The 12,377-nt window shown below is 38.4% G+C and overlaps 1 protein-coding gene across 2 annotated transcripts in view; it reads right to left on the bottom strand.

Moving 5' to 3' along the window:
* b3gat1a (beta-1,3-glucuronyltransferase 1 (glucuronosyltransferase P) a) overlaps window positions 1-12,377 on the bottom strand; it is a 110,936-nt gene that overhangs the window by 18,482 nt on the left and 80,077 nt on the right. For both annotated transcript variants that reach the window (XM_063004431.1, XM_063004432.1), the window contains exons 3-4: window positions 3,838-3,955; window positions 1,938-2,080 (exon numbers count right to left, since the gene is read on the bottom strand). In XM_063004431.1, coding sequence (XP_062860501.1) covers window positions 1,938-2,049 — 112 coding nt within the window. In that variant the 5' untranslated portion in view covers window positions 2,050-2,080; window positions 3,838-3,955. The remainder of the gene's footprint in view (window positions 1-1,937; window positions 2,081-3,837; window positions 3,956-12,377) is intronic.

Here is a 12,377-nt window from a genome sequence, read left to right as displayed (position 1 = left end):
ATTCTGTACGATATTGTGTTGACGTTAAATTCTACAATGAAGATTTTTAGCACTATGTTCTATATATTATAAAGATGTGTAAACAAAAATAAGGTCTTTTAATGTTACTTTTTCTGTATATTAAAAAAACAAAATAAAAATGAAGTTTGGCAGCTTGTGGCAAGGCAAGGTGGGTGATATGAAATGTCCATCCAACAAATTAATCCAAAAGTATTAAGGATATCTGCATATTTTCTGTTAATTACCTGCATGCTATTTACAAAACCTAAAACATTTAGCCTATTCTATATAAATAAATGAACATGCCAAGTTAACCTAGCCTTAAACAGACTGAGTATTTATTATAAGTTATAATAAGTTAAATAATAATAAATCCATTTATTAGATCAGCGCTCCCCAACCTTTTTTGCACCACGGACTAGTTTCATATAAGATATAACTTCACGGACCAGCGGGGGTGGGAGAATTTAAAATAGAATAACTATACTACTCACAAATTAGCTTTTTTCTCTGCAATGTGACGCTGCTTCCACCTGGGGGTGATATGAGATGATAAACACCTGTGTGTTGGAAATGGAAGCAGTGTTTTCATTGCTAATGTAGTGATCTCTAATTATTTATTCTTTCTGTGCGGCCCAGCGATAAATGACCCGTGGACCGCCCGGTGGTTGGGGACCACTGCATTAGATGAATATGCATCATCCTTTGCTTTCCTCCAATTGATAGTATTTACAGGAGCATTGAAGCAACAGTGCTGGATTTCCACACACAGTTAAAATTCATCAGGTGTCTATGGTTGCAGTGCTACACTCGTCAGCTGCCAGTGAACATGTCCTGTTCGACTTACAACCAAACTTTTGACAGGTGCCCGCATTACTGGGGTAGAAACACTACATTCCGTGCAGCAAAAGCAAACAGAATATGTTACAGCACAAAGCTGGATTTACTTTAAATGAGTAGCCACCGTAATGTGCATCCATAATGTGCTGCGTGCTATTCATTACACTGTAGTTTACAACAATTGTAATTATAAATTTAAAAAGCATGTTTTAATAAATTAAAATAGCTTTACATATATAAAGTATAAATATAGAGTATATAGGTATATATATATATACCGATCAACCATAACATTAAAACCACCTCCTTGTTTCTACACTCACTGTACATTTAATCGGCTTCACTTACCATATAGGAGCACTTTGTAGTTCTACAATTACTGACTAAAGTCCATCTGTTTCTCTAATGCTTTGTTAGCCCCCTTTTCATGCTGTTATTCAATGGTCAGGACCCCCACAGGACCACCACAGAGCAGGTATTAGTTAGGTGGTGGATCATTCTCAGCACTGCAGTGACACTGACATGGTGGTGGTGTGTTAGTGTGTGTTGTGCTGGTATAAGTGGATAAGACACAGCAGCGCTGATGGAGTTTTTAAATACTGTGTCCACTCACTGTCCACTGTATTAGACACTCCTACCTAGTTGGTCCACCTTGTAAATGTAAAGTCAGAGACGATCGCTCATCTGTTGCTGCTGTTTGAGTTGGTCATCTTCTAGATATATATTTTGGTTGGTGGAGTATTCTCAGTCCAGCAGTGACAGTGAGGTATTTAAAAACTCCAGCAGCATTGCTGTGTCTGATCCACTCATACCAGCAAAACACACACTATCACCTGACCATTGAAGGACAGCATGAAAGGGGGCTAACAAAGCCTGCAGAGAAACAGATGGACTACAGTCAGTAATTGTAGAACTACAGAGTAGTGGCAGATAGCGCTACACTGCACTGTGTAAAAAAACAGGTGCTAAACTGGCCTGACTGCGATCTACTGCTCTTCAGAAAATGTATCATTACATTTTGGACAAGATTTATTTGTACTATGCAGTGGAAATATCTGACTAAATATAGTCCGTTAACACAGATGGAGTAAAGTTACCCTTTCGAATGGCGAGCAGGGGGGCGATAGCATTCTGGTGCCACACAGTGATGAGCAGAGTCCATGGTAACACGATCAACACGATGGCAAGAATGTCTCTTCTCTTCGGCATCTCCAGGGTTGGTTCTGTGTCTGGTCATTACCTAAAAAACACATGTAAGGGGTCACTTTCCTCTTTTTTACTTCTTGTAAATCTAAGTAAATGTTGATAAATATATAGTAATTACTTGCTGAGAGCTGAGAATAAAGACATCTGCAGATGTTTTTCTGAGCCCTTATTCTATGGAATTTCACCACCTCCAGGTTTTCTCAATTTAGATACACGGATACGCCAAAACATTGGGACCATCCCCAAAAATGTCCATGGTAATGCTATTTTGGAAAAACGCTGCTTGTGATTGTTAAGGAACTGTTAAATGCTGGGCTAATGGTAGTTACTTGTAATTCCTGTGTTGAGTTTAGATATTATCAAGTATAAAGACCTTAGTGATTTTGATAAGAGTCAAATTCTTATCACCAATTGACTGAGTTGAAGAAGCGCTCACAGGCATTACATTTACATTTACATTTTCAGCATTTAGCAGACGCTTTTATCCAAAGCGACTTACACAGTGAGCGGAACACAATGAGCAATTGAGGGTTAAGGGCCTTGCTCAGGGACCCAACAGATATACCCATGGTTAGTACCCACTGGTTTCAGGGACTAGTGGCTAGAGCTTTGGGCTATCAACTGAAAGGTTGAGAGTTCAAATCCCAGCTCTGCCATGCAGCCACTGTTGGGCCCTTGAGCAAGGCTCTTAACCCTCTCTGCTCCAGGGGTGCCATACAATGGCTGACCCTGCGCATTCAAGTCAAGTCAACTTTATTTATATAGCGCTTTTACAACAGTCATTGTCTCAAAGCAACTTTACAAAATCCAGGACCAACAGATACAAAAACCCCTGTTGAGCAAGCCGAGGGCGACTGTGGCAAGCAAAAACTCCCTGAAAATTACAGGAAGAAACCTTGAGAGGGCCCATCCTTCTTGGGTGGCCTGGAGGATACTTTAAATAAGTAGGACTTTAAATAAGTAGCATTGACCCCAGCTTTCAAAACAAGCTGGGCTATGCGAAGTTCATTGTACTGTACACCTATATATGTATATGTGACAAATAAAAGCCTTCTTCTTTCTTTTTCTTCTGACAGCAACCCATGGAGAGACAATCCATGAACCGCTGCCAGGTTGTTGGGTGGCCAAGACTCAATGATGCCAGAAGACATGAAGGCTCTGTACGGACTAACATAAGGGTGTCTGTGACTCCAGTTGCAAATCATTTTAAAACTGGTGATGAGTTAAATGTGTCACAACACTCAGTGCATCAAATCCCATTGTGTATTGTGTATAGCTACAGACCAGTCAAAGTCAGAGCTGTTTTGAAAGCATATTAATTGGATGGTTCTAATGTTTTGGCTCATCAATACATAATGGCTCTCACTGTCATACAGTGGAGTCCCAAAGTCTTTGTAATAATTCTCAGAAATGTAAAATTACTTATTAGATCATAGTATAGCGTTTCTGTAAAGACTTGAATGTTATGGGATAAACTGGCTATATGGAGGTTATTGTTTCTTAAGTATTAAATTGTGGGCAAGCTGTGGCCTAGTGCTTAAGGTACTGGACTAGTAATCAGAAGGTCGCTGGTTCAAGCCCCAACACTGCCAGGTTGCTGCTGTTGGGCTCTTGAGCAAGGCCCTTAACCCTCAATTGCTCAGACTGTAAACTATAACTGTAATGTAAGTCGCTTTGGATAAAAGCGTCTGCTAAATGCCGAAAATGTAAATGTTCAATTTTTACTCAAATTTTCTTTGTGTAATATATTTTCTTATATGAATTAAAATAATTATGTGTGTGTCTTCTTACCCGTGGTTATAAATGGTGGATTGATGTGTGTTGGATGTGCAGCTGCAAAAGCTGCTTTTTGGGAATCTTACACCAGGTCATCACTGCCCAGCTCACCTCATTTTGCACGGCAATAAATCTACAACACACACAATACAGCAATGTTATCTCAGTAATCACACATTTAAACAATGCACACCATGTTGGTTATACCAGTCAGGAGAAACCCGATTTGACCCTTCCTCCACCTTCTTGCCAACTGAGTTACTGTGATTATTATGGTGAGAATCGTTGTTTACATGTTAATAATGTGATTTTTTATGGTGAGAATCTTTGTTTACATGTTAATAATGTGATCTTTGTTTACATGTTAATAATGTGATTATTATGGTGAGAATCTTTGTTTACATGTTAATAATGTGATTATTATGGTGAGAATCTTTGTTTACATGTTAATAATGTGATTATTATGGTGAGAATCTTTGTTTACATGTTAATAATGTGATCATTATGGTGAGAATCTTTGTTTACATGTTAATAATGTGATTATTATGGTGAGAATCTTAGTTTACATGTTAATAATGTGATCATTATGGTGAGAATCTTTGTTTACATGTTAATAATGTGATCATTATGGTGAGAATCTTAGTTTACATGTTAATAATGTGATTATTATGGTGAGAATCTTTGTTTACATGTTAATAATGTGATTATTATGGTGATAATCTTTGTTTACATGTTAATAATGTGATTATTATGGTGATAATCTTTGTTCACATGTTAATAATGTGATTATTATGGTGAGAATCTTTGTTTATATGTTAATAATGTGATTATTATGGTGAGAATCTTTGTTTACATGTTAATAATGTGATTATTATGGTGAGAATCTTTGTTCACATGTTAATAATGTTATCATTATGGTGAGAATTTTAGTTTACATGTTAATAATGTGATCATTATGGTGAGAATCTTAGTTTACATGTTAATAATGTGATCATTATGGTGAGAATCTTAGTTTACATGTTAATAATGTGATCATTATGGTGAGAATCTTAGTTTACATGTTAATAATGTGATCATTATGGTGAGAATCTTAGTTTACATGTTAATAATGTGATTATTATGGTGAGAATCTTTGTTTACATATTAATAATGTGATTATTATGGTTATGGTTTGGCTTCAGTCCTGCGGGCTCTAAGCCAGCGGTTGACTGATTCATTCACTCTACAGGGAGCAGGTCAGGGCCAGGGCCTTGGTTAAAATATTTTTTATTGGATTTTGTACAAAGAAGTAATAAATATTTTACATGCATTAGCTGTTGGTGAAAGTGCAAACACGGCTGGACTGGAAGCAGAATCCGGCTCTGATTCGTCTCTCAATGTCGTAACTCACGTTTCACTCTGTACTCGCCAGCAGCCGCTCAATACGTCTAATGTGTGGATTTATATATCAGCAAAACGATGCTCTGCTTCAGAGACTTTATATATTAGATGTATATGGGCACAGAGAAGTTATCAGGTGTAGTCAATCATAATCAGCAAGTAGGAATTGGGAGGGCATGCCACAAAGCTAAATGACGTTCAAGAACTTTCTAGACATAAGAACAACAATAACATGGAGAAAGATGCCAGGCTCTCCATATTTTACTGTCAGTCGTGGCGGCAGCCAAAATGTATGCATGACAACTATATTTTTAATAATATAATATAATAACACTGTAATATATAACAATATAAGTTATATTACTATATTTATTTGGAGAATAGGTGACATGATGCATGTAAGCTGAATGCAGTCACATTTTTTTTTAATTAGTAGCAGACAAGCGTGTTCTTCTGTACATGTTACTACCACGCTGTAGGAATCCGTCACCGGCTGGTTTTCCTAGGCCAGCATGAATGTTGTGAATGAGGTGAGATAGGATTTGAAAAACCCTATCTCAGCGTTTTTCAAACCTAAGGGTTGTGAGCCAAAAAAATGGTTTGCGGAGAAAAATAAGAATAATTAAATAAACTTGTACATGATCGCCCCCTTGTGGAGGCTTTATGTTACATCTCAGAAACCACAGTGGGATCAGATTGTAGAGAGCAAAACAGAGAGGAGTAAGTTTGTGTTGCCTGTGTTGCATATAAAATCATGGACATAATGTGGGTCACTTGAAAAAAAGTTTGAAAAACCCTGTTCTATCTGACACAGCCAATTGTCTCTGTAGAGCACTCGATCATCGCCGAGAACTAAACCCTAGTCTACATGGTGGTGGGGTAGCACATTAGACCGCTGCACCATGCGAATGCCAGAAGTAAAGATTTATGGTCAGATTTGCACAGTCTGCACAATCTATATGATTAGCATAAATTGATCTTTACTCGTACTTAGACTTTAATCGTACTTACATTTTTATCCTTACTACCAAATTACAGCCCCAAATCAGAAAAAGTTGGGACAGTATGTAAAATGCCAATAAAATAAAAATGCAGTGTTCCTTACATTTACTTCGACTTTTATTTGATTGCAGACAGGATGAACCTGAGATATTTCATGTTTTATCTGCTCAACTTCATTTCATTTATTATTAAACATCCATTCTTGCATTTTAGGCCTGCAACACATTCCAAAAAAAGTTGGGACGGGAGCAATTTAAGGCTAGTAATGAGGTGAAAAAACTAAATAATGATGTAATTCCAAACAGGTGATGTAAACAGGTGATTGTAATCATGGTTTGGTACAAAAGCAGCATCCAGGAAAGGCTGAGTCTTTGATGAGCAAAGATGATCAGATGATCTCCAGTTTATCAACAAATGTGTGAGAAAATTATTGAAATGTTTAAAAACAATTTACATCAAAGAATAATTAGAATGGATTTGCATATCTCTCCCTCTACAGTGCATAATATCATTACACGATTCAAGGAATCAGGAGGAATATCAGTGCGTAAAGGCCAAGGGTGCAAGCTTAAGCTGAACTCCTGTGATCTTCAACCCCTCAGACGGCACTGCATCAAGAACCGCCACTCAACAATAGCTGCTATAACCACATGGGTGAGGGATTACTTTGGCAAACCTTTGTCAAACACTACAGTACAGAGTCACATGCACAAATGCCACTTAAAACTTTACTGTGCAAAAAAGAAGCCTTGTGTTAACCATGTCCAGAAGCGACGTCAACTTCTCTGGGTTCGGAGGCATCTAGGATGGACCATCACACAGTGGATTGTAGCCAGAGAAAAGTCAAAGTAAATGTAAGAAACTCTGTGTGTTTTTTTCTTCTTCATTATTTGGATTTTCCATGCTGTCCCAACTTTTTCTGATTTGGGGTTGTACAAACTTTGCAGAACAGAATATATACCATATGGACAAAAGTATTGGGATACACCTTTCCTTAAAATTTTTAGAATGCCTTTGTTTCAGCCACAACAATTGCTAACAGATGTATGTAATAAATCAAATATATAAAGAAAAGAATGTGCTTCCAACTTTTCAGCAACAGTTTAGGGAAGGCTCTTTCCTTTTCTACCATGACTGTGTCCCTGTGTGTGAAGCAAGCTCTATAAAAACATAAAGAAAAGCTCAATTTTAAAAAATCAGCCCCAGTGGAATTATCTGGAACATCAGCTAAGGCTTTCTAAACCAGTATCTGTGTCCAGCCATACAAATACCTTTTTGACTAAATGGGTTTAAATTCCCTCAGATATACTTCAAAGTCTTGGGAGAAGTCTATAGATGTCATTCTATTTTAACACATTAACATTTACATTTTCAGCATTTAGCGGACGCTTTTTGTCCAAAGCGACTTACAATTATGACTGAACATGATTTTGAGCAGTTTAGGGTAAGGGCCTTGCTCAGGAGCCTAACAGTGGCAACTTCGCAGAGGTGGGGCTTGAACCAGCAACCTTCTGATTCTTACTAATACCACTTGTTATTGAAACCAAATGTCCAACAAGCTCATGGTCAGGTGTCCAAATACTTTTGGCCCTATAGTGTATTTCGACTCAATTAAAAATCCTCCCCTGAATTCCCTCCTCAGTAAGAACAAGTAATGAAATGCTATACTGCTAACAGGCGTCCCGGTTCCTCTAATGAGGCTGACGTGAAGGAATCCTCTTTGAAAGCATCCATCCAAATCCCCGGTCCCCAATTACAGGCCGGTGTGTTAGTAAAAACATCCAATCATGAAGCTGATCAGTGCTAATTAAACTATCGGGAAATAACTGCAGGTTAGGAAAGCAGGCTCGGTGGTGCGGTGAGAGAATAATGTAGAACTTAATGAAAGGTGAGCTGGTGGACGGATGTTCCTCACAGGTTCTATCTCCACGCTTATCATCCACTTATAATAACTACATTAATGTGGTGTGATGATGGAACGAGGACAACCTTGCTAAAATAAAAAGAAAAGAAAAACACCCTCAGAGTTCAATGCATTTTAATACTCGGCAGGACTAGACAGATCAGTATCGCTAATGTTTGGGACAGGCAAGGTTATTATGACTATTTATTTTTAGTTGGAACTGCCCACTGGAAAGGTGACTCAGTAGCTGCTAAATAAACAACCATCATTTTTTGTTCTCCCACCCATTATAAGCCATGCACACCAAAACATACTTGTTCAACCTGGCATGAGGATGCACTATATAATTACTATATGACACTATGTAATCTATAAAAGCCATGTTTCAAAATCTAGTAGAAACTGCAGGAAGAGCAGATGCTTCAAGTTTTGTTTGCAGGGCGTCCCAAAACTTCTGGTCACGAAGTGTATTTTTTCAGCCGCTTTAACATTGATAATACATTCTATTTAAGTGATAATAGAAGTGTGAGGTGATGCCAATCTCAGCAAAACAAGCTCCTATGAGTGTAATTTTCCAGCACAGGAAGCCAGACCTTTATGAACTTGTTTAATTTGCACACATCACAACATCGCAATGCTCAGCTCTAATACCCTGTAATTTACTAATCTAGCCAAACGTCAGTCGAACCCTGTTGTTTCTTGGTTGTATAATTACTCAGACTGATGATGTGTGTGATTTATTTTTTGACATGCTGTCGTTAGGTTTGAACCTGGCAACGCGGGCTGCGAAATCAAATTAATTTCCTCTCATGAACTCTCTAATGGCTCCCGCGCTGTTCGGCTCATTGTTACAGGGCGAAACATTTCATGGCAGTAAATGTAGCATTTTATTTACATAAACACTCAGTACAGTATGTGTAGAGTCAATAGCTTTACTGTACAAACAGAGGAACTAATTTTGTATATATAGTTTTTATTTTTTTATTAGGATTTTAATGTCATGTTTTACACAGTTAAATATCAAACACAGTCATGGACAATTTAGTGTCTCTAATTCACCTCACTTGTTAATAGTTAATTTCCCTAAGGGGATCAATAGAGTCTTATCTTATCTTATATGTTTTTGGACTGTGGGAGGAAACTGGAGCTCCTGGGGAACATACCCATAATTGTCACACATAACTAATGTTAACACATGCTGACGCTAAGGACTCTTGTTGTTGAGTCATGAGGCGAGTCAGAGTCGAGTCTGAAGTCGCTGTGTGTGCGACTTATGCCTAGTTCACACTTTCCCAGCTTGGGAGCAACTCTGTGTTCGCTTGGCGATCGAAACTCGGCTCTCAATCGCTATGTGTAAACTACCCAACAACTCGACCCGAGCGGCTTGGAAAAAATATATAACTTGTCAAATATCTGGATCTGAGTTGCCTGAATGGCACTAAGTGCTATGTCAAACAACCAATGATAATGAAAGACACGGGGTGAGGGGAAACGCAGGGGAGGAGTTGTAAAAAGGTGGAACAGGGGCATAATATAGTTTATGTCAGAATAAATCAGCACACACACAAGTTTTTACAGTATTCAAACATAACACCAACGTTGCATTGCAAAAAAATATTTATTAACCAACAACTTACTATAAAAAAATATGTGCTGCTCGCGAAGCCAAATCCACGCAGATTCATTAATTTTTTCTCTTTGTTTTTACTCTGCACATCAGAGCACAAACTTTGATCGCTCGCTACTTGTTGACGTGTATTTTTGGATGTGGTATCATTAAACCCCTCGTCACTTCTCGTGTTAGTTTTCGTGACAAAACGTAGTTTGGAAGACCAGAGAAGCTCGTCTGCGATTCCAGTTGGTTGCTAAATCGTGTAGTGTGAAACCCCCTATCATCGATCAGTCGTGCAGTGTGAAATACACCCCGACTTGACACATCACGGGCCGTTTCAAAAATGGTAACTGGCCGCAAATGTCCCACGGGCTGTAATTTGGACACCCCTGCTAAAAAGCCAAGCAAAGCAGCAGTATTTCTGTTTCCTCTGGAACAAAGAAATAAGCTGAAAGTGCACTCTGAAATAACAACGAATGCACAGCTGCGCACATCCCAGCCCGGCATTAGCTGCTGGATTAACATTTTGTACATTTAAATTTGTTCATGACAAGTGAAATGCCAAGAGATTCATGCTGCTGTTAACCTGAGAGTTACAGATCAGAAGAGCTTCCAGTGTTTTTCATGAGGCTCTCTGTGACAAAACCTAAAGCAGCAGTGTGAGCAGCTTCATTTCGACCTTTAAATTCAAAACAACATGTTTTTATATTAGAGACAGGGCTGTGCGATATGACTAAAAAACTAATATCTCGATATGCTTTTGAGAAGTGGCGATATACGATACGATATAATGTACACTTAAAGTACAGTGTTTATATTTTGTATTATTACAGGCTGTATTTGTATTCATATTGACAATATTTATATCAAACAAACCAGCAGAATCTCACATTTATGCTGTCCATTTTACATCAAATATAAGAGCAAAAAGTTCAATATTTAATAATGCTTTGCTATCATTGCAAAATGAAAGCGAACGTTAAACAACAGCACCGCGACCCAGATCAACCACACAGCAGCATAAAATCATAACCACTGCGTACCTGCGTGTTGTTCCATTAGAGATATAATCACCATGTTTTTCATTTTGAAGGCCACCTTATATGTTTCCAGAATATTTCCATAATATATAAATCCATTTCCAACTGTGTTTATCCTCCTATATGGTAAAAAGCTGAAACTGGTAATTCGTTCACTAAGCAGACACTTATGCCTTTACAGCCAATCAAAAGAGAGAGATTGAAATTCCGCCCAAAATCTAAATTCGTAAGCTTTGATTGGTTTATACAGCTGTTTTTCAAGGCTTGAACCACGAAGGAATCTCTTTCACAAATGAACTGATTCACCCTATTTGTGTCTGCTAGAGGGTGCCCAGCCGACCGGTAGCAGAGCCAAGATTCAAACCCGGGAGCTCAGAATCTCTGCACTGGCATGCTAGCAGATTATCCCGCTGCACTACCAGGGCACCTGACTGTTGCATTTTTTAAATGATCGTTTATTCACTCTAATTAAATGTTAGATTTCTTTTATATTTTCAGTCAGTCTGTGCAACTGATTTTTTAAACATTTTTCCCAGTTTACAATAATTCCAATAATTCTGGAGCTGACTGATAGAGACAGCATTCCTATGTGGGTACATGCTCATCCTGAAAGTCACATTCAGATGTGCAGGAGTGCTGAAACACTGATACACGCTGGTGCTGAGTGTCAGTTTATTCTGAGCTGCTGTGTCAGTGGTCGGGAGTTGGAGCCATGACTTTGCAGAGAAACCTGAGTCTCCTGACTGCAGCAACATTCCCAGTGTCATCTCTAACCAGCTAGACAGGCCATTTTATACACTATATGACATGCCTTTAACTTTGTAGCAAGTTTGGTGCTGGTGCTTTCCAGTTCCAACATGACTGTACTCAAATTGAGATTTAAAGGATATTCTGTGACTCGATTTAACACCTTTGGGGTGAATTAGATCATCGATTGCTAGCCAGGACCTCTTATCTGACATTAATGCCTAACCTGCTATAAAATCTTGAGGTGCTAAGTAGCAGTTTATACAGAGCCGCTGTGTCAGTGCTTGGCAGTTTGAGCGATGACTTTGCAGAGAAACTCGAGACTCCTGACTGCCGTAACATTACCAATGGCATTTCTAACCATCTGTGAAGCACAACAAGCTAAGAGCACAGTGAAGCAGAACATAGCGATGAAACCCTACAATAAAATACACCAGTCAGAAAAAGCAAATAATGAAATGCATTAGGGGCTTTGAGGTTTTATATTGCGTCTTTATACACGTTCCTGAAGATCTGATGAACTGCCAGATCGTTCTTGAATACTGAACATTTCCAGCTGCCCTGTGTGCAATTTAATCCACATTATGCAGAACGAGAGCGTTCCGTCGTGAGCTGTGAAACTATAATAATTCTGCAATAAAGCCGCCATCCAGTGTGTGCTATCATTCGTCATGTTCCATCATGTTCTATCACCTGATATGATAGTTCTAGCTCTGGTGTGGGATTTGTATTCCAAATCAGCAGCATTAGATATAGATAGATTAGATACAGGAGAACACATCTTTAACCACCTTTGTTTCTGTTATGTTATATACAAACTCAGTTTATGTGGGGGGTTTTGAGGGTTTTACATTTTCAGCATTTAGCAGAC

This window comes from Trichomycterus rosablanca, chromosome 11, assembly GCF_030014385.1.
Source record: "Trichomycterus rosablanca isolate fTriRos1 chromosome 11, fTriRos1.hap1, whole genome shotgun sequence".
NCBI classification, from domain to species: Eukaryota; Metazoa; Chordata; class Actinopteri; order Siluriformes; family Trichomycteridae; genus Trichomycterus; species Trichomycterus rosablanca.
The sequence above is the reverse complement of the archived record's forward strand: the minus strand, read 5'-3'. Positions and strand labels throughout refer to the sequence as shown.